The sequence below is a fragment of the Marmota marmota genome, unplaced genomic scaffold (assembly GCF_001458135.2).
Source record: "Marmota marmota marmota unplaced genomic scaffold, marMar, whole genome shotgun sequence".
NCBI lineage: Eukaryota > Metazoa > Chordata > Mammalia > Rodentia > Sciuridae > Marmota > Marmota marmota.
In genome coordinates, this window is record NW_025999853.1 from 7,830,668 (window position 1) to 7,852,267 (window position 21,600).

The 21,600-nt window shown below is 38.0% G+C and overlaps 1 protein-coding gene across 2 annotated transcripts in view; it reads right to left on the reverse strand.

Moving 5' to 3' along the window:
- The window catches only part of Txnrd1 (thioredoxin reductase 1), a 58,751-nt gene that overhangs the window by 21,136 nt on the left and 16,015 nt on the right, over positions 1-21,600 (reverse strand). The window contains exons 1-10 of one of the 2 annotated variants that reach the window (XM_048802858.1): positions 19,823-20,134; positions 18,509-18,628; positions 16,915-16,987; positions 15,313-15,432; positions 11,202-11,344; positions 10,709-10,824; positions 8,599-8,824; positions 6,224-6,316; positions 5,592-5,668; positions 4,823-4,979 (exon numbers count right to left, since the gene is read on the reverse strand). In XM_048802858.1, coding sequence (XP_048658815.1) covers positions 4,823-4,979; positions 5,592-5,668; positions 6,224-6,316; positions 8,599-8,824; positions 10,709-10,824; positions 11,202-11,344; positions 15,313-15,432; positions 16,915-16,987; positions 18,509-18,628; positions 19,823-20,122 — 1,425 coding nt within the window. In that variant the 5' untranslated portion in view covers positions 20,123-20,134. Of the gene's footprint in view, positions 1-4,822; positions 4,980-5,591; positions 5,669-6,223; positions 6,317-8,598; positions 8,825-10,708; positions 10,825-11,201; positions 11,345-15,312; positions 15,433-16,914; positions 16,988-18,508; positions 18,629-19,822; positions 20,135-21,600 lie in introns of those variants that run through there. The other variant, XM_015482827.2, reaches the window with a different exon arrangement.

The following is a 21,600-nucleotide window of genomic DNA, read 5'->3' on the forward strand; positions in this document are numbered from 1 at the left end:
ATCAAACACAAAATCATATCAAAAAGATAGTGCACCATGGTCAAGTGGGATTCATCCCAGGAATGCAAGGTTGGATCAACATATGGAAATCTATAAATGTAATTCATCACATCAACAGACTTAAAAATAAGAATCATATGATCATCTCAAAGATGCAGAAAAAGCATTTGACAAATACAGCACCCCTTCATGTTCAAAACACTAGAAAAACTAGGGATAACAGGAACATACCTCAACAGTATAAAAGCTATCTATGCTAAGCCCCAGGCCAACATTATTCTAAATGAAGAAAACCTGAAAGCATTCCTTCTAAAAAATGGAATAAGACAGGGATGCCCTCTTTCATCACTCCTATTTAACACAGTTCTTGAAACTCTAGCCAGAGCAATTAGACAAAATAAATTAAAGGGATACAGATAGGAAAAAGAATTCAAATTATCACTATTTGCCGATGATATGATTGTATACCTAGAAGACCCAAAAAATTCCACCAGAAAACAACTAGAATAAATGAATTCAGCCAAGTAGCAGGATATAAAATCAACACCCATAAACCAAAAGCATTTCTGTACATCAGTGACAAATCCTCTGAAAGAGAAACTAGGAAAACTACTCATTTTACAATAGTCACAAAAAAAATAAACAAAATACCTGGGAATCAATTTAACGAAAGAGGTGAAAGACCTCTACAATGAAAATTACAAAATGCTAAAGAGGACTCGGGATGTGGCTCAAGTGGTAGCGTGCTTGCCTGGCATGCATAAGGCACTGGGTTCAATCCTCAGCACCACATAAAGGAAAATAAAGATATTGTGTCACATAAAAAACTAAAAAATAAATATTTTTTAAAAATGCTAAAGAAAGAAATTAAAGAAGACCTTAGAAGATGGAAAGATCTACCTTGTTCCTGGATAGGCAGAATAAATATTTTCAAAATGACCATACTACCAAAAGCACTATATAGATTTAATGCAATTCCAATCAAAATCCCAATGACATTCCTCATGGAAATAGAAAAGGCAGTCATGAAATTCATCTGGAAAAATAAGAGACCCAGAATAACTAAAGCAATCCTTAGCAGGAAGGGTGAAGTAGGTGGCATCACTATACCAGACCTTAAACTATACTACAGAGCAATAGTAACAAAAACAGCATGATATTGGCACCAAAACAGACTTGTAGACCAATGGTGCAAAATAGAGAACACAGAGACCAACCCACATAATTACAGTTATTTTATATTAGACAAAGGTGCCAAAAACATATATTAAAGAAAAGATAGCCTCTTCAACAAATGGTGCTAGGAAAACTGGAAATCCATACACACAAAATGAAATTAAACCCCTATCTCTCACCGTGGACAAAACTCAACTCATAGTGGATCAAGGACCTAGGAATTAAAGCAGAGACCCTGTGCCTAACAGAAGATAAAGTAGGATAAAATGGATAATGGATAGAATCCATTTTGTCACATTAGGCCTGACTTCCTTAAAAAGACTCCTATAGCATTAAGAAATAAAATCAAGAATCAATAAATGGGATGGATTCAAACTAAAAAGCTTCTTCTCGCCAAAAGACAAAGTGAGATAAATAGAGTGAGGTGAATAAAGAGGTGAATAGAGAGCTTACGGTGAGGTGAACAGAGAGCCTACAGGATGGGAGCAAATTTTTACCACATGAACATCAGATAGAGCACTAATCTCTGGGATATATAAAGCACTCAAAATCTTAACACCCACCCCCCCCAAAAATCAATAAATGGGCCAAGGAACTGAACAGATATGACAAAATGTTCAACATCACCAGCAATTAGAGAAATGCAAATCAGAATGCAAATGCAAATCCAGTCAGAATGGCAGCTATCAAGAATACAAACAACAATAAGTGTTGGTAGGATGTGGGGGAAAAGACACACTCATACATTGCTGGTGGGACTGCAAATTGCAGCCAATCTGGAAAGCAGTATAGAGACTCCTTGGAAAACTTGGAATGGAACCACCATTTGACCTATCTATCCCACTCCTCGGTTTCGGTTTATACCCAAAGGACTTTTAAAAAGCGTATTACAGGGACACAGCCATATCAATGTATAAGAGCAACACAATTCACAATAGCAAAATTGTGAAACCAACCTAGATGCCCTTCAGTAGGTGAATGGATAAAGGAAATGTGGCATATATACACAATGAAATATTACTCAGCATTAAAAGAGAATAAAATCATGGCATTTGCAGGTAAATGGAGTTGAAGAATATTATGCTAAGTGAAGTAAGCCAATCCCAAAAAAACAAATGCCAAATGTTTTCTCTAATATGAGGATGCTGATCCATAATGGGGATTGGGGTGGGGAACATGGGAGGAATGGAGGAACTTTAGATAGGGCAAAGGGGAGATAGGGGAAGGGAGGGGGTCTAGGGGTAGGGAAGATGGTGGAATGAGATGAACATCAATACCCTAAGTACATGTATGATGACACAAATAGTGTGACTCTACTTTGTGTACAACCAGAGACAGGAAAAGTCGTGCTCTATATGTGTAATATGAATCGAGGATGCATTCTGCTGTCATATATAACAAATTAGAAAAATTTTTAAAATGGTTCAAAAGAGGGAAAGGAAAGCAGAAATAAATTTCTATCAAAAGCATGTGAAATCCCAATCCCAGACACTAACTACACTGAGAATCACCCACTCATGTGAAAAGCCTTTGTAGAGGCTTGAAGTCAGGCAAGAATGATTATAAAGAAAAGATCAGCATCCTCATATTGTGGCAGCTACCAACTGATGTTACCTTCAATTACCACTTTCTCTCCTCTAAATAAAGTAGCAAAAAACAATATATAGGAAATTATCAGACCTGATAATCTTAGAGTCAAAAATTAACAGAATTCTTTGAAATCAATTAGGTAATACATATAGGAGTCATAAAAGTATTTTACACCTTTGGATCAATAATCCTACTTTTAAAAAATTTATAAGATTATGTTATTACAATAACATGCTACTATAATTATAATGGCATGATAATTTCATACATAGAAAAGGCTACATATACTGATTTGAGTTTTGCTGCAGTCCTCTTCAACAGTGGCAATATCAAAAGTGGCTTTAAAATAACCCCCAAGAATTAGAATGTAACACGTACATACTGTCAGTGTACTATTATGGAGCCACTAAAATGGGAATGAAGACCACCAGAAGACAATAAGCCTAAGCAACATTCTACATTTAAAATGTGAAAAATGCAATTCTCATTCTCTAAAATAGAGTGTAAAATCTTTAAAATATGCCAGAAACAATAAATATAATTCTTATTCTCTAAAAAGACCATAAACATCCTTGGATTTCTCTAATACAAAAGGCAGATATCCACTTCAAGTTATTGGTATGCCATGAGCCAGAGCTACCCTCCTACATTAAATAAGAACAAACCAGACAAAAATGGACACTGGACAGGCAGCAGCACCTGTGGCCCTCAAGAGAAGGGAAACAGAAGGAGGTGGGCCCTCTGCTGGCTTGGGGTTACTGCCCAGAGGGACTCCTGGACCTCCATGCCGTGAGGGGAAACTTGAAGAGCCTGGCAGTCTTTCCCAGTTAGAGACAGTGATGACAGCTCAGGGCAGCCAGGGTGGCTTGCAGCTACAAGGCAGACTACCAAAGAGGAGGAGGTTTCTCAAAGAGAGTTCTCAGACCTCCAGAGATTCACTTGAGACTACCAACAAGATGTAGAAGGACTATCCACAAGGAAATAAAAATATCCAGATTTTAAGAAATTCTGTGCCACATGATTTCAAATTTAGTGCAATCTTTTTCATGTTCACCCTTTGGTTATTGCTGTTATATAAAAATATTTCTTTTTTACTTCAGGAATCTGCAAGATATAAATTAAAAAACCAAATACATCTCAAGCTATATTTCTGAATGCCCTTTCTTGACTTACCAGATACTCATTAACTCCGATAATGAATGTAAGATTTAACTCAAAGAGGTGATCTTGTTATCTTTGTTCCAATAGGAATAAGAACCCTATCTAGCCACTCTGACAGAACCTTTCTACCCCTAATCTCATCATTTCAAATTATCAGATTTTATTATGCTACAAATCCAGAATAACTCCAGGCCACAAATAAACTTTACTAGCATCATTCAATGAGATTTCCATTACTGTAGCCAACCCATGATGATTTATATTCAAGGAAAATGGGTAGTAACTAAATTCTTCACAATTCATTTTCCCAGAATTCCTTTTAAAAAAATAATTAGGGTATATTATTCTTTCTGGCCATCTGGTTCTATACTACAAAAGGAAGCATTCAATTTTCTACTGTGACTTTAAACAAAATCACTCTAAAGCATTAACATTAGCATAAAACATATTTAATATCCTAAGAACAAAAGACATTTTCTTTGAAAGGATTGGGGAACAAAGTCTGAACAGTAGTTTAAACAACTCTGCACACTGAAACTTTTGCCTAAATCCCCAAATCCTTTTATAGCTTAGATAGGTACAAAAAAAGACTTAGAAAATTATACTTTCAGTGGTAATAATGAAACTGATGGAAATGCAACTATTATAAGTATATGAAACAAACTAGCTCCTCTTTATTCTAAGTGTGATTCCAAAAGTGACAATTTTCATAATAAAGTCACAAATGTATAGCAGACCTACCAATGTACCATTTGGAATACACTTAATAAAGCAGATCTAGAATGTCATTACCAAAGTACTAAATTACTCAAACCTGGTACATTTCCCAACTGCACCACTAAACGGGACAGAAAGGATTATTAAAAAGAGTGTCTCAGTGGACGACAGCACTTGCCTTCACAGTGGAGCCAGCATAAAGCCTCTGGGCCAGCAATCTTCCTGCCTGGATGGCCACTGGGGTAAGTTCCAGCTTTCCCTCCAATATATCACCAATGGCATAGATGTAAGGCACATTGGTCTGTTCTTCATCCGTAACAGGTATTTTGCCAGATCTGTAAATTCGTTTAGTTAAAAATTACCGTCCATTACCAATATCAACTAAATAGAACTAAATCCCCTTTCTCCCCATGAAGCCCAAAACTGACTCTGAGAACGATGTTCTAGTGTATTATTAAAAAGCTTAGAGGAACCAAAACGATTAGTGACAATCCTGTCCACTATTGTGAAAATCAAAGAAATAAGAAAACTATAGGAAACCTCTGTCCAGGCACACTACATTGTGTATACCTATAGACCCAGCTACTTGGGAGGCTGAGGCACGAGGATCACAAGTTCAATGCCAGCCAGGCAACTTAGCAAGACCCTTTATCAAAATAAAATTATTATAAGGAGGCTACAGATGTAGCTCAGAGGTAGAGTGCTGGGTTTGAGCCTATTAGTATGGCCAAAAAAAGAAACCTTACAGAGACAATTCTAAATTAAAATAACCAACAAAACAAAATAAATGCAGGAAACACTAATATGAGTGGCACTGAAGAGTGTTCTATTTTCTAAACCAAAAAAGGGAACTCTCCAACTATGTTAAAAATAACTTTAAAATACTCTACAATTGATCAATGTTATGAATAAGTGAAATAGCATTGAATGACAATGTTTTTTCTTACTTTTCATTTATCTTCACCCCCACAGTTTCTAAGCCAATATTTCTTGTACAAGAATCTCTTCCTATTGCCAGCAGTACCTGAAAAATTAATACACTTTTTAAAAACCTTTGCATGAATTTTTCAGATTATTAAGCTAATATAGTTTCATTTCCCACTTAGTAATAAATACTTAACAATACAAGTTGAAACAAATTAAAACCCTCAATTAAAAAAAAACCTCTCCAACATGATATATCAAAAATAGCTCTTCGTTTCTTATTAATAATGAGAAAGAATTAATGCCTTAATAAACTCAGCCAAGTTTACAGACAAACACAACACACTCTATGACTGATTAAGTTATTTTCCAAGTGGCAGGTTGGGAGGTAAAAGGGACAGAGAAATTCTAACTCATTCAAAAACATCTGATACCTTTTTTAGCCGTTTGATAAAACAATATTTTAAGTTAGTTACAGTAGAGAAAATATGAAGCCACCCTTTGTCAAAACAAATTATAATATCAGAAGTACTGAAGATATCTTAGAAGGGGCATCAGAACAAGTAATTTTAGAAGTCACTGTAAGTACACAACAGAGAACCAAGAAGCATGTTACTTGCTTTCTGTTGGAACAGCGCCCTGGGCATCTCCTTACCGTGTTATACTCTCCTTCAATGATTTCCTCACTATTGGTGGACTGAGCTGTCACCCTGAGTCGGCCTGGTGTCCCTGCTTCAATTTGTTCAATCTGCAAAAGTGATGAAGTTTTGATAGACGTTTATTAAGGAAAATAACTGTCTTCCCTGTCAATCTGGCTAACCCAAAGTTGAAATATAAAATCTGGCTTAAAAAGCATCTTATATCCCAATTACCTCACCTTCACATCACTAGGATGATATGAGATTCTTTTATTTAGCCCCTTCTTTGTCACAGCTTAACACTGCTTCTTAGAGAGGCTGTTTTCAAATAGTAAAGTTCAGAGGGAAAAACAGGTTTTTTTTTAAAAAAAGCCAGAGAATGTACAGGCCAGTCCCTAAAAATCAGACCAATATCTCCACTGCTTTTCCCATTTCCTGTCTCATGATTCACCCAGAAGCTTTCACCACGGGAAAGTCACTACTGCTCAAATCCAGAGATTCCCTTCTGACTTCAGGTCACTGGCAACAAAGAACAGGTACTGAAGTGATCATTAATAATCTTAATGACAGCTAGCAAGCTGTAAAACCAGAGTGGCAAAGAGATGTATGTGTTTCAACGGCTGTTAAGGAGGCAGAAAGGAATACATCTGTGCTACAGCAAGAGAATGAACATACCAACTTATTACAGGAAGGTGCCAAGGCTAATCCATTCTGGGTAACAATGACATAGCGGCACTGCCACCTGGAAACTTCCTCAAGTCTGTAGTTAACCTACTGTCTCTGAGTAACAGCCAATCATGGGCTTTTATAAAATATTTCCTGGAAGAAAACAATAAAACCACCTGCAATTTCTGCCCTACCTTTAAAATATAATCACTCTGTTTGGGAACATTCTTCAGGGTCATTTTACTTTTGACATCAATAACAGTAAAGATTCTCTTCTTGAATTCTCTTCCCTTCTTATATAGTTAAATCTCTTTTGAGTGCACTGGAAGTCTCTCCTGTTTAAACTAAAATTTCTCATCTTTGGAGAGGAATTCAATTGGTTCATATCTTATATTTGTTTCAAAATGGTAGGTAAAGAGCCTCATCCTATCGTTGCCCTTATTCACTTTGTACTCTAGCCAGGCTTTCTCTGTATCTAGACCAATTTTCCTCCCCAGAGCCTTTCTGTATACATTATAACCTCTGACCAAAATGTCCTGTTCTCCCACCTCTTCACAAAAGGCTCCTTCCACTCAGCACTTTACAGTACAGCAATAATTCACTACCCAGGCACTTTGATAATACTATTTAAGGAGGCACAGTCCACCAGGTTTTCAAAAGGATCCACAAACTCTCCAAATTTTAAGAGATTACACAGGAAGATTAACTTTTCTACCAGCAAAACCCACACATTCAGTTGTTTCTTACTCACAGCCTTAATGCAAATGTAGCCATCTACTTCCTAGAAACAGCAGACTTGCGATCCCCACAACAGTACTATGAAATGGATTCCCTTAGACTTCTTTTTATGCCAGGTACTGTTCCAATGGCTTAAAAGTTAGCTAATGTAATCCTCACCCAGAACTCAGAGATAATCATTATCTTTCTCACTTTACAAAAGAAACCGAGGCTCACAGACATTAAATGAACGAGTCATGTGGAAACTGACAAGATTTGAATATGGGTCATTCTTATCCCAAAGCTCATACTTTTACCCATCAGCAAAGAGACCCATGGCCATACAAAGAACTCAAGTCAAGTCACTGAAAGAGGAAACAAATAGCTAAAATTTCTAAACTTGACCACAATAGTCTATCCTGCACTAAAGGAAAGTATCACTAACTTATCAATTTTGTCACTCTCATATATCAAAACATTGTGGTAATGTTAACAAGGTCTCAGGTATAATTTGGCATATTTTAGGCCTTTGGAAATAAAGATCAAATGACCAAAAAAGAGCCCATAAAATGAAATGAAGTTAACTGTTTCCTGGAAAGCCAGAGTGACATAGTACATAATTTAATATATCACATACCCAGGGAAAATGTCTCACAAAGAAAAACAAAGTCAGCCTACCCTTGAACCCTTATTTTTAAATCTCTAGTACATATGATGAAATAAAATACAGCAGACCAACATTATAAAAGAATGCAAAAACGGAAAGTTTTAATCAAGAAAGTACCAAAAGAGTAAGTTGACAAAGGCAGGTATTATTAATCCGTAAATAAGAGCAGAGTTATTTAAGCAGTGGGCAGGTACAAGCTTATTTCAATATATAAAAGGTGAGGAATCAGGACTCCCGATGGTTTATAATGCCCAAACGATGTTTCCACTACCCAACCCTAACCCTCTGTTTGCCTTTCATCATGAGTACAAAATCAGTAAACCCATAGTCAACCCCACTTACTTTAATTGGTACAAACTGCTTTATAAACTTGATACCATGTTCTTCCATGTGTTCACCAATTTTATTGGCCATGTCCTGGTCAAATCCTCTCAGGAGAATGGACCGCACCATAACAGTGACATCCAAACCAATACCAGCAAGAAATCCAGCACATTCCAAAGCGACATAGGATGCTCCAACCACCAGGGTCTTACCCGGGCAGTAAGGTAAGGAAAATAGATCATCACTGAAAAGAATTTAAAGGGATAGGGAAAGAAGAAAGAAAATATAGAAAAAGGTTCATATATGAATAGTGACTAAACCAAATAAGAACAAGAAATTATTAATATTATAAACATTCAATTAGCTACACATGAGAAGTTTTTATAAAATCTTAAGATATTCTCCCTTTCTTGCTAGTTTCTTTCAGAGTAGCTCAAGCCCAGTTGCTAAACAGAGCAAACCATTTACTTCCTGACAACATTCCAACCTACACCCACATGATTTAACTGCGTGAAACACATAATACAGTTGCAAACCCAAACCCCACCTTCAGCTTCTGTCAAAGGTAAAAAGCCTATGTTATTTCTCTCTTGGAATATCGATTATTAAGAGCAGAGAAAACAGGGTGTGGTGGCACAAGCCTGTAATCCCAGCTGCTAAGGATGCTGAAGCAAGAGGATCGTGAGTTCAAAGCCAGCCACAGCAAAAGCGAGGCCCTAAGCAATTCAGTGAGACCCCATCTCTAAATAAAATATAAAACAGGGCAGGGGATGTGGCTCAGTGGCTGAGTGCCCCTGAGTTCAATCCCTGGTACAAAAAAAAAATAAGTGAAGAAAAAGGTGAGAAAATTTTTCAAAATCTTGTTTTTATACTATTAAAATAAGTATAAATATGAGTAAAACATGATGAAAATCTTACAGTTAAGAGAATACATAAGTCATATAAGATATCATTAAAGCATTGTTAAAAATGAGTTTTTAACCAGGCGCATTAGTGCACACCTGTAATCCCAGCAGCTCGGGAAACAGAGGCAGGAGGACAGAAAGTTCAAATCCAGCCTCATCAACTTAGCAAGGCCCCAAGCAACTCAGTGAGAATAAGAAAAAGGGCTGGGCATGTGGCTCAGTGGCTAAGGCCCCTGGGTTCAATTCCTGGTACCAAAAAAAAAAAAAAAAAAAAGTTTTTAAAATATGAAAATCAGCAGTAGAATGACAGACTTCATTACCCTATATACCTGTGTGATTGTGTTACTGGTGTGACTCAGCACCATGTACAGCCACAGGAATGAGAAGGTGTGCTCCATTTGTGTACAATGTGTCAAAATGCATTCTACTGTCATGTAAAACTAATTAGAACAAATTAAAAATATATATAAAAAGCAAGTTGGGCAAGTAGCATGGGCCTATAATCCAGGTACTCAGGAGCCTGAGGGAAAAGGATCACATGAACCCCGGGAGTTTGAGACCAGCCTGGGCAACATAGTGAGACCATGTCAAAAAAGACAGGAAAGGAGGGAGGAAAGAAGGAGGAAGAGGAATGCTGGAGGGAAGTGGAGGGAAGAGTAGGGTAGGGTATCTGTTGAGACTAACGTTTGTGCCCATTCCCCCCACCAAAATTCACATGTTGAAGTCCTAGCCCCCAAGAGAAGATGGTGCTAAGAGGCGGAGTCCTTCATAGGTGATCAGGTCATGAAGGCAGAGCTCCAGTGTCTTGATGAAAGACAGAGAGCTGCCTGTGCAGCTTCTACCAGGTAAGAACACAGAAAGAAGATGCCATCTACAAACAAAGCAACAGACCCTCAGCAGACACGGAATCTGCCCACACCTTGATCACCTGACCTTGGTCTTCCCAACCTCCAGAACTATGAGAAATGAATTTCTGGTATTTCAGCTACCCAGATTAAGTTAGTTGTTACAGCAGCCCAAGCAGACTATGACAGCACTTCCAAGACAGCCATGACAACATGTGCCACCTGGGCTGCTCTGGATGAGGCAGAGATAATTTCAAACACAAACAAGTATGTATCTATATACAAGTATGTTAGCAGTGATGTTAATATTGACTTTAAATGGCAGAATGACCAATGCTTGTAGTTTTCAATTTTAAAAACATTTGTATTTAACCTTACCTGCTGATGCAGTACTCCTTGTCCCCGGGGATGCCCAAGTAACGTGGCCTTTCACCAGTGGCAATGAGAAATCGCTCTGCTGAATAAAATTTTTCTTTGCCTTTGTTATTTGTTGCCTACAAAAGAACCCAATACATCAACTCTAATAAGTAATGAGTTCTTAAAATTAACTTAAAAGTTAACAAAGACTTGTTCTTCAGTGTTTCATTTGAGCCACATAAAAATTTGATGATTCATTAAGAAAGAGATATTAAGGTCACAATGCTAGCAAATGATAGAGCCAAGCCTGAAATCCAGGTAATCTGGCCCAGTATGCTGACACTCCACCACACCCCCACAGACGTCAAAATCACCAAACTGGACAGTCTGGGTCACAGTGACTTGCACTTTTATTATAATACTTTTAATATTATAACTCTTTTTCTCCCCAGCACCAACCAAAGCTTAAAAAAAAAAAAAAAAAAGTTACAGAGGATGCTGCTTTTACAATTACCTTAATCCTATGAGGTCCGATAAATTGCCCAAAAGCGTTCTCATAGACCACCTTTTTCTCCCGTAGAGCTACACGGTAGCCCCAGTTCAGAGAGCCAATGTGATTCTGTACAGCTTCTGTCATTTTTTCCCAGTCATGTTTAACTGTGTAAGAAAGTAAGACATTTAGCTTTTCAACTGCCCAACAAACATATGAGTTTCTCAGTAACTACAAACATGGAATAAAGAGAGTAGAGCTTGTAGTCTACAAGAAGAGGTTCTTCATTTTGAGCACATGAGCTACCTTTTCATTTTCAATATTCTTTCCCTTTTAGAAGACCACCATACATTTAATATAATTAATGCAAGACTTCCTGCCAAGAGGACTATGTGCTTGGGGTGGAGGACGCTGCAGGGAACCTGGACCAGCCAGCCTGCCTGCCTGTCAACCAGGAATGGACAATAGCATACCTCACCCCATCTAACTGCAACAATTACCAAACTCTTTTTATGTTCCTCTTTCTTTCTTCTTAACTAGAGTACTGTATCCAAAGTTAATCCCAGACATATACCATTGGTGGTCACAGTGATTGAGGGATGCCCCTAACATTTAATGCCCAGCCAGCCAGTGATGCTAACTATTTTTCTTCATCTACCACAGAGCTGTCCAGCCCAAAGTGCCAGTAATATCACTACCACAGAGAAACAATAAGCTAGGTCAAAGGGAAAAATCATGTCTGAAATTTTATAAGTATAAAACTACTAAGTGGATTGTACTCTGCTAATCCTATAGGAAAGACCATATTCTAAAATAAGACATAGTTAGAATTAGGTAATAGCACCAATAAATTTCATGATTTCAATGACCAAAATTCAAATTCAATGATTAGACTCAACACTTCTATTAAAGCCTTCCTTTTGTGGCTTAGGCCCAGTCTGATTTCCAAACTCCTCAAATCTCTTTTCCCTACAGAGGTTCCTTCACCTTGTGGCACAGCAGATAGCCACCCTTAGCCTCAGTGTCTAGTATGATTGTACTCAAACAGAAGGAATTTCAAAAAGTTTGGGCTACCAGTTTTGGATTCAGCATTAAAGCACTTGATCTGCTCCTATGGTCTTGGTCTTGTGGTCCCTTCTGAGTGTCTTGTAACATTCAGATTCCCACCTTATATGCTACTAGTGGTAACTGGACTCTGGGACATACATGGAACTCCAGTTCGCTAGGGTGCCCTGCCTTCTGATAATACCCCAAACCCACCACCTATCAGTGTTCCCAAACACTACCAGGACCCTACACACCCACACTCTGTCCACCTACTGGCATAGCCTCAGCATCTCTCCTAGGCCTCCTGATACCATTGGCTGTTCTACTAGCCGAAATGCGTTGCTAAACCTCTAGAATGCAGATTCCAGCAGGCAGGCAGAATGCATTTGCACCTAAGTGTGCCCTTCTGCACACAGCAGTGGATCTTAGTCAAATCTCCTAGTTTACTCTCTTCCACTACAGAGAGCCAGGCCACACCTTAGGTTGAACTACAGTAACCATACTAACAGAACTGCGTCATCACTTTTAACATGTCGGGCACATCTTCTCACTTAAGCCTCAAAGCACCCCAGGGAGCAGGAATTACTCCTGTTATATATCCAGGAAAACAAAGACAGGAATACCAAGGTCACACACCCATCAGTGGCAGTCACATGCCATGTAAAACACCAGGTATATGATGAGGATATATAACCAAATTCTGCAAGCCCGACTGTGAACAATGATCTTATTTTCTACATAATGACAATGGGATCCTAAACCTTTTCAAATACTTCAATTTTAAAAGACACATTTCATTCTTGAGCATAAAAGTACTCAAATGGATAACCCTAAGCAATATAAAGCCAACCAATCTTCCAGAAAGGACCAATTCATCCAGCTTGAATTACTGAGCTCAAAATGTTTTTTTAGGATCTATGACTTTCTCTGTGTATCAGTTTGAAACTTTAGGAAAAAGGCAGATCTCAGGTCTGGACCTGCCAGCTGTGGGGTGACTGTCACTCTCCTGGTCATGAGATTCAGCTGTTGGCTTGGTTCAGGTCCCTGTCCTCCCTCAGCATGCTGGGTGCTATCTGCAGTGTCAGACACAGTGTTTCTAGAAAACAAAAGAGCTGTTGTTTGATCAAGGACATGAGATTAGATGTGTTCCTATTCTAAAAATATAAAATAACACTTCAAAATTCATTTAGTAGGAAGCACCAATCAGTAGCCTCTCTAAAGGTTTTGGTCTCATTTGAAAAAAACACCTCCAAGTTTCTTTCTAGCTCTAAGACCTAGTGAAATAAAGTAATGTTTATCTGCATCTCTTTATTCCTCGCCACAATTATTTTACCACCAAAAGGAGGGAGGATAAGCACTGTTCCCTCAGTGGTAGATCCTGACAGGCACAGTATGCCATTTTATTTCAGAACAAAGGTTTGATGAGAAGGGCTGAAGCAGCAAGCATTCTCTACTGAAAAGTGCAAGAATTGAGTGTAGTTCTTCAGCTGTTCTCAAAGACTCTGGAGTTGCTGCTGCTGACAAGCACAGGAATCGTGAGGTTAAAACAGAAAATCACGTATTTCTATCTTAAAAAGACCTTAAGGAGGAAGAAACACAAAGGAGGTAAGATAGTTAAATCAGTTGGATAAATAATGTATAAAGGATAGACAAATTTGATTTGATTCAAGTTTTCAAACCCCAGGAAATTCAGGGAGTTTGAACTGTGCTAGTATTGGCTCCTTATTATCTTATTTGTTGTACATTTATTAGTTTTTTATTCTATAACTAGAAATAAATAAAAAATATGCATGGCTATTTCATATTGTTGTTACATTACAGCCACAGAAACATTCTTTTGCTGTAAAGATCTGTCAATCTACTAAGTTATACATCATTCCCTACCTGATTGCTTAATTTATTACAATTATTTTTAGTTGGTCCCACTAATAGAATCCACATTCAGCAGTGGCCTATTCTTTTCTTTTTCAAACGAGTAACCAGTATCCTTTAAAGATTCTAAAGTCACATTACATAAATTTCCCTACATTCTTAACTACATTAAGCAATCCTGTTCCACTGACTACATTTTTTTTTCTTAAGAGTTGATAGCTAAAGACTAACATCAACAAGTACTACACACAAACCTGAGTGCTGGACACTATATAGATGATTAATACTCCTGTTATATAACTTTCATCAGAAGAATTTCTGGAATTAAAAAAAAAAAAAAAAGACAGAAAGAAATCCAGTCAAGAAAAGGAAGAAAAACCATGTTGCTAACTGGATGTGTTCACAGCAGTGTCCAGGAGGGGAAGGGTGCTACCTGGCAGGCCAGGCAGGAATGACCGCCTCCAGACAGGAGAGTGAGCAACTTAGTGAGGAGAGGGAGAGGGAGAGGGCAGAGTATGGCAATTAGGTATCAAACTCATGCTTCCTAGGTCAGCTGAGTTTACTCAATTCTCTTTTCTTCAGGCAAAAAAAATTAAAATGGGGTTCAGAACAAAAAAATGAAAAACTCTCAGGTCTCCAAAAGCTGTGGACAGAAAGCAGACTTGAAAGGGTCCCAGGAAACAGGTGATACTGATCTAAGAAAATCTGAATAATTCATATAACTGTACCAGGCCTCACTTTATTCTTCCACCAAAGAATGCAATCTACTTTCTAAAGTCACAGATTCCTTCCTCAATTTGTCTAGGGTTTCTAGAGAATTCTAAGTATTTTTAATGCAACAAAGTCTAAATGTTCCCTCCAAAACAAACAATACCTCTCCTAAGACCTGCTTTGGAAAAAAATTCAATAGCTTCAAAACAAAGCCCATCAGATACGATCTGCACTTCCTTCACATTACAAACACTGTGTGACCTCTTTCACACACTGGGAGATTCATTTGAAAGAATTCTAGGTTTCTAAGTAGAAATGCCATATTAAATATCTGTTCTTACTATACTACGTAGCTATCTGACAAAGGATAATTGCAGTGACTTTGTCAACGAACAAAGGTAAACAATAAGAACAACTTCCAGGGTGTTTGCTAGCTTCACATTTCCAGATAGCAGTTCAAACCCCCAAAAGCACAAACAGAAGAGGAGCTTTCTCACTCCCATACCATTGTCCTCAAAGTTCCAGCCATAGTTGCGAGAGTCTTTCAGGGCTTGTCCTAACAAAGCTGCTTGGTGCATTAGTTTTTTAGGTATGCAACCCACATTCACACACGTTCCTCCAAGACCTGCAACAACATTAAAAATTAAAATTTTACTATGTGCACACACACCCCATCCTTACCATCAAACCCATATGCAGAAATGACCAAGAGTGGTTATGCTAAGCATGGCTTAACTGCAGTGGTTCTGAAACCACACACAAAAAACTGTTAACGTATGTGCATTTTATTTTCTTAAGGAGGCTTTCACTGGATTCTCCAAAGGACTCATGTCCCATCTCCCTCACCCCTACCCCTTCAAAATAGCACAATATCTCTAAGCTTAAACAGCACTGTGATAGCTTGTTTCCCATTAAAATAAGATGCAGGCAGGTGGAGAGGTTGCCAAAATAAAATCAATCAGCATGCAAGACAACACTGGACTTCGAAGCTCAAAGCTATGTCCTCTAAGAACACTACCAAGAGTTCTATGGAGGTAGGCACTGCAGGGTAAGGGACATACCTAGTACCAAGAACAGTGCCCAGCACAGGATTGACATTTAAGTTTTTGCTAAATGGATAAATGAGAAATTGTGATATTGCCGTACCTAGATTTCTGCTTCTTGCCTCCTTCTTATGCAAGCAGCCAAGTAATCTTCATAGAATTTACCTACTACATTACTCTCCTGCCTTAAACTCCTCAAAGGTTTCCCACTATGCATTGATTAGTTCAAAGTTCTCATCTTGGCCTGCAAAGCCCTCATGCTACCTCCAGGTCCTACCACTCATGCTAGAAGGATGAAGGGCTCTTATGTACCTCAGGGCCTTTGAATGTACCACTATGAAACAGAGAAAAGCGGCCTGGAGGGTATGCCTCAGCTTCTGGTATAGGGAGTTCATTCTTACTTTTTAAGGCTTTGCCTAACTGCCATCTCTTCAGTAGCCTTCCTTGATAACTTTCTCAAAGTCAAAACTCTCCTTTACCCAGTTCTTCTCTATCCCATTATAAAAAAAAAAAAAAAAAAATTTCAGGACCACTTATCACAATTTGTGAAGTCCTTGCTTGTTTTTAATCTTCACACCAAAATGTAGGTGCCACAGGGGGCAGAAATTTCTTTCATACTGTGACAATCTAAGCTATATTCCCCAGGACACTGGTTCTTAAATCATCAGAATTTATTTAATCAATGAATAATAAAAATAAAATTCCCCAAGACAGAAGCAGCAAGGCTGCCCATTCTGATTCTAGTTTTTATTTGAATGTAGAAAGTGGATTTAAAACAGGAAGTTTTAAAAGGTTTTACATTTTTCACTTATTAACCCCCTAAATACATTAAACTGCACAAATGTTTACCATAAGGCATAGCTTGTGCAAAAGGTTTCTACCTTGGCTATGCTAAAGAACCTGGATTTTTTAGCATTTAACCCAAGTCACTTTAACTTGGCTCAAATGAAAGAGATATGCTGTTGGTTTTTGTTTGTCTCAGTGGGTTTTAGGAGCTACTTAGATCATTGCTAGGGAAAAACTGACTTCTACAAAACCACTTCTGAACTACTTTAGGAGCTTACCCCATCTAGTTCCAAGAGGGGTTGGAGTGACAAAATCCAAGACCATAACCTTCTTGTCATATTTGGCTGCCTCCTGGAAAACAAAATTACTAAAATGAGTTGAAAGAGTTAATATAATAAGTGGGCAATGGGCTGCTAACATCGATGTTGTTTTATTAAGCTATAATGCCTAAGGCATAACCAATTATTTATACAAGAGAATTTCATGTACCATGACTTTTCAACTCCAAGATAAAAACTAAGATCCTCAGATAGGCCAGGTGTGGGGCTCATGCCTGTAACTCTAGCGGCTCGGGAGACTGAGGCAAGAAGATCTTCCAAGTTCAAAGTCAGCCTCAGCAACAACTTAGCTAGACCTTAAGCAACTTAGTGAGACCTTGTCTCTAAATAAAATACAAAAAAAGGACTGGAGCTATGGCTCAGTGGTTAAGTACCCCTGAGTTCAATCCCCAGTACCTTAAAAAAACACACACACACACACACACAAAAAAAAAAAAAAAAAAAAACACTCAGTTGTGAGGGCAGCTTTAAAGATTAAGGCAGATTCCAGTTATAAATCGTTGGAACTGGATAGAAACCCTAGAATCCTCTTACATAATTCTACTCAAGCAATAGTACTGAAAAAAAAAAAAAAAAAAGTGGCCATTCAAGTGCTACAGAGCTGGTACAGCCAATTTATTGACAGCTACAGCCCTTCAAAGTCTCCAAATATATTTTTTGGGGAATGAAGACAACATTCAGGTTCATTTGAGTACCTTCTGCCTTTCTCGGGGACTAAGTTTATACGCTGGCAACTAAACCTCTAATGGTTAAGAGGACAGAGTCCCTGCGCACCACTTCCAGAGTAAATTACATCAGGTACTATTCCTGAATTGCTTTCAGCGAAGTGTCACTTCATGCTAGACACTGCCCTGCTCCTAATTTGGTCAGCTTCATGTGAATCTACCACCTTTCCTACATGACCACAAACTATACATTAAGGGAGTATAAACCACGTCATCTTTGAAAGAACCTGGTAGAAAGGATGACAGGGCTAAGGTCCTCACATGGGCAGTGGATCTAGGTTTAGGGCCAGGAGCCCCACTCCTAACCTGGACCTATACATCCTCTTCCCAGTCACATCCAGTCCTCGGTGAGAGGTTATTCTCTTGGATCACCCTCATCTACACTGGAGGCAAATACTTAAGTTTTAAAAATCTAGCTCTTCCTCTTCTTTCTTCTAGGGACACAAGGGATTGAGAACAAGTAAATCATCAAAGTGAAAAAAAATCTAATACAAGTATTAATGATAAATATATTTGTTTAATTTCAAACCATTTCCACAAAACACCCTTATTATCTTTGAAAGAAAAAAAAAAAATCAACCAAACTTAAATGAAAATGTGTTCTAAGCATGGGCCCAGTACTATATCAAGAACACGTATTTCAATTTGGAAAGGCAATTTATAATTATGGTCCCTTAACATGTACCACTCAAAGTTAATGTGAAAAATACAAAAGGGCCTCAAACCAATTACATAGAGGACGGGGGAACTGTCATAGACAGGAATACTCCAAACATAACCCAGATGATACACAACACAAGGAGCCTTGCCTTGGCAGCAGCCAGTCCTCCTGAGCCACCTCCAATGATGATAAGGTCGAAGTCATAGGATTCGGGAAGATCCTCAGAGCCATTCATTTTCAGTTGCTGTTGAAGACTGTCCTCACAAGCCTAAAGAAAAACAATGGAAAATAATTTTAATTTAACTTTAAAGCAACAATACCTAAAAAGTTTGTAAGACATTCTTCCTTTTGGAAAGCAAAAGGAATTTTCAAAGAAAAAAATGTTATTTGACTTCTATTATAGTTCATGAAGAGAAATATTCCACCTTCCTTCAAGCGGGGTCAGTGCTTGCTTGCTTTTGGGTTCCGATCCTGGAGGACTGGCTCCAGTCAGCGCCCTCTTGTGCCACACTCTTCTTTCAAGTGTTCGTGGAATACTTCTACATGGGGAAGTCCTGGCAGCACAACCAAAGCAACTTTGACCTAAACTTAGTTTGAGCATCCTAGAATTTTGAAACTAAATTTTAAATTAGGTTTTTAAAAACATTTGTACAGTATGTTTTTAATGGAGCCATCAATATAGTTTAGTAATCATCTTTACTTTCTAAGTCAAACGTGCAGTGAATGGGTTAAAGTCTCAGACCAAGATAGGGGCCTGGTAAAGTGTGGGTAAAATTATTTCAATGTAGCAATTTTAAAGTCGGTCAAATATTTAAGACTTTTCTATAATTTTAGCTGAAGCGTTAAAAATCTGGAAATTCGGATTAATCAAGTTATATATACATGCATGAATATGATATAATGAACCCCACTCTAACACAATTATAAAAAACTGTTTAAAAAGTTTAAAAGAAAAAAAACTAAAAATCCAGAAAAATTGATTGACATTGACCTGCATGAAAAATATAAGAAAAGAAGTCTCTGCTTTTCAAGGTATCTTATGGTTGTTTTTACAGTATTTGGGATAGAAACTAGTGCCTCATGTATGCTAGGTAAATACTCAACCACTGCCAGGCATTTTAAATAAATATGGCTCTGTCTAGTTCAATCCTTTCATCTGCATATACTTGAAGTCTCCTATATTTATTTATGCTAGAGAAGCGCTCTACCACTGAGCCATAATCCCAGCCCTGAAGTCTCCTATATTATTTCGTTTTCATATTCTATGCAATAGGCTTTATAAATTTAGGTTTTTGACTCTCGATTCTCAAAAATCCAATCATTCCACTATTATTTCATATTACCTTTTATTAAAATAAAAATCTGTGCTAAGGAGAGGACTGAAAAAGCTGAAGAACACAAACAAAATGTTTTTTTAAACATAAAGTTTTAACCTTAATAGCCAAAAAATTCCCAAACTTACCAGCCCAGACTGCATATTTTTCTCCTGCCTACAATCAGGTGTAGCAGATGAAAGGCAGGACTTGGGGCCAGCAAAACAGGGTGCTTGGGATGTGGAAGGGGGTGCAGTTGAGGAATGTGGAAGAGGAGGCTCAGCCCTGCAGGTGTCCCCAGGCAGCATGCCAGGCGCACATGGTGACTCAGGGGCCAGAGGGACAGTCCAGCAACAGTAGGGACAAGACCATATCACCCTGATAGTCTGCACAAAAGGTCTAATGCCAGAAGCTGGTAGGCACAGCCAGTATTCATCAACTGGCATCATGGCTGAGGCTGCTCCTTCAATGCAGGGCACTGTGGGGGAAAACAAGTTGGTAATGACAGCCATTCAGAGCAAAGGACCAGAATGAGCTTCATGTAACAAGTGCTACTCCCTCAGTCTCACAGAGCAGGAGAATGACTTGCAAATAGACATAGCTGGATGTTCTTGAAAAAATAACCTCATTTTATCTGCATAGACTGTTGAATAATCGCTGTCTAAATGAAACCACCAATTCTGGGAAAGTCCTGCTTCCAACATACCTACCTAGTTCAACAAATGAAAGAAAATGTATCCTTGTGCTGAAAAGCTGAAAGTAGCCCTCACCAACTTAATCATCAGTGCTAGAAAAAATTCTGTTGCTGACCTGGGTTCTTGTATTTCAAGCTCAAAATCAAATTCTATCAACCAGTGCACAGATTTTATAAAGGCGGCACTGAGCAAGCATGAACTAATTTTTAGCTCTTGTAAAGTAAAATCAGTAACACAGGCCTTTTGTTGACCCTAGAACCAAACATTATGTTTTTAAATTTTAAACCAATTTAAAATTAAAATTGTTGTCATTCAGTTCAAGGTAAATCTCACCTGAAAGATAAATACGATAGAGGGCAGAGGGCAAGTTCTTCCAGGCAGCACAAGAGGGTAAGGAGTGGCACGAATGAGTGCCCCACTCTCCTCCAGCTACAAATGCTAGAAACAATGGCTGCTGACTGAGGGGGTGCATTCTCAAACCTGTCCGGCTCAGGACCCTTTTATAATATGAAATTATTTAGGACATCCAAGAATTTTTGTTTATGTGGATTCTAGCTATTAACATTTACTACATTAGAGATGAAAACTAAGAAAATTTAAATTTATTAATTAATTTAAAATTAATATACCCACTGTGTGCTAAAAGGAACATTATTTTTGTTTAAATTAGTGAGTGACATTTTCAAATATCTTTGCAATTCCCTTTAATGTCTGGATTAACAACATTCATTATCTGCTTCCCTCCTCTACTGATTTACTGCAACATCACCTGTTGTGTAGTCTCTGGAAAACTCCACAGCACACTTGAGTGAAAAGGCAAGTAGCATCCTAGTATTATGAAAACAATTTTGACCTCAAAGTCAAGGGACATGTATGAGGTGATGTTCAAAGTTCAGAACAACTTAGAACAAAACATTTGAGTACTACCTTCTAACTTGGTTACATACACCCAAGAGGCTGCCGTTTTCTCACACATAAAATTAAAAACATGGAAAAAATTTTGAAAAATATAAGGAGTCTAGCATAATGGTTTAAGAACCATTATGACTTGCAACTTAAGTATGATCTTATGCTAGATGCTTAAATCCTCCTGCCTTGCTTTTCATGTTTGCAAAAACAAGGGACTACTTCATAGGGGTTTGGATAAATCAGACAATCCATGTAAATGCAGAACAGTGCCCAGAACACAGCAAGTCTTTTAACATGGTGGCTAAATAGCAAGGGACAGTGGA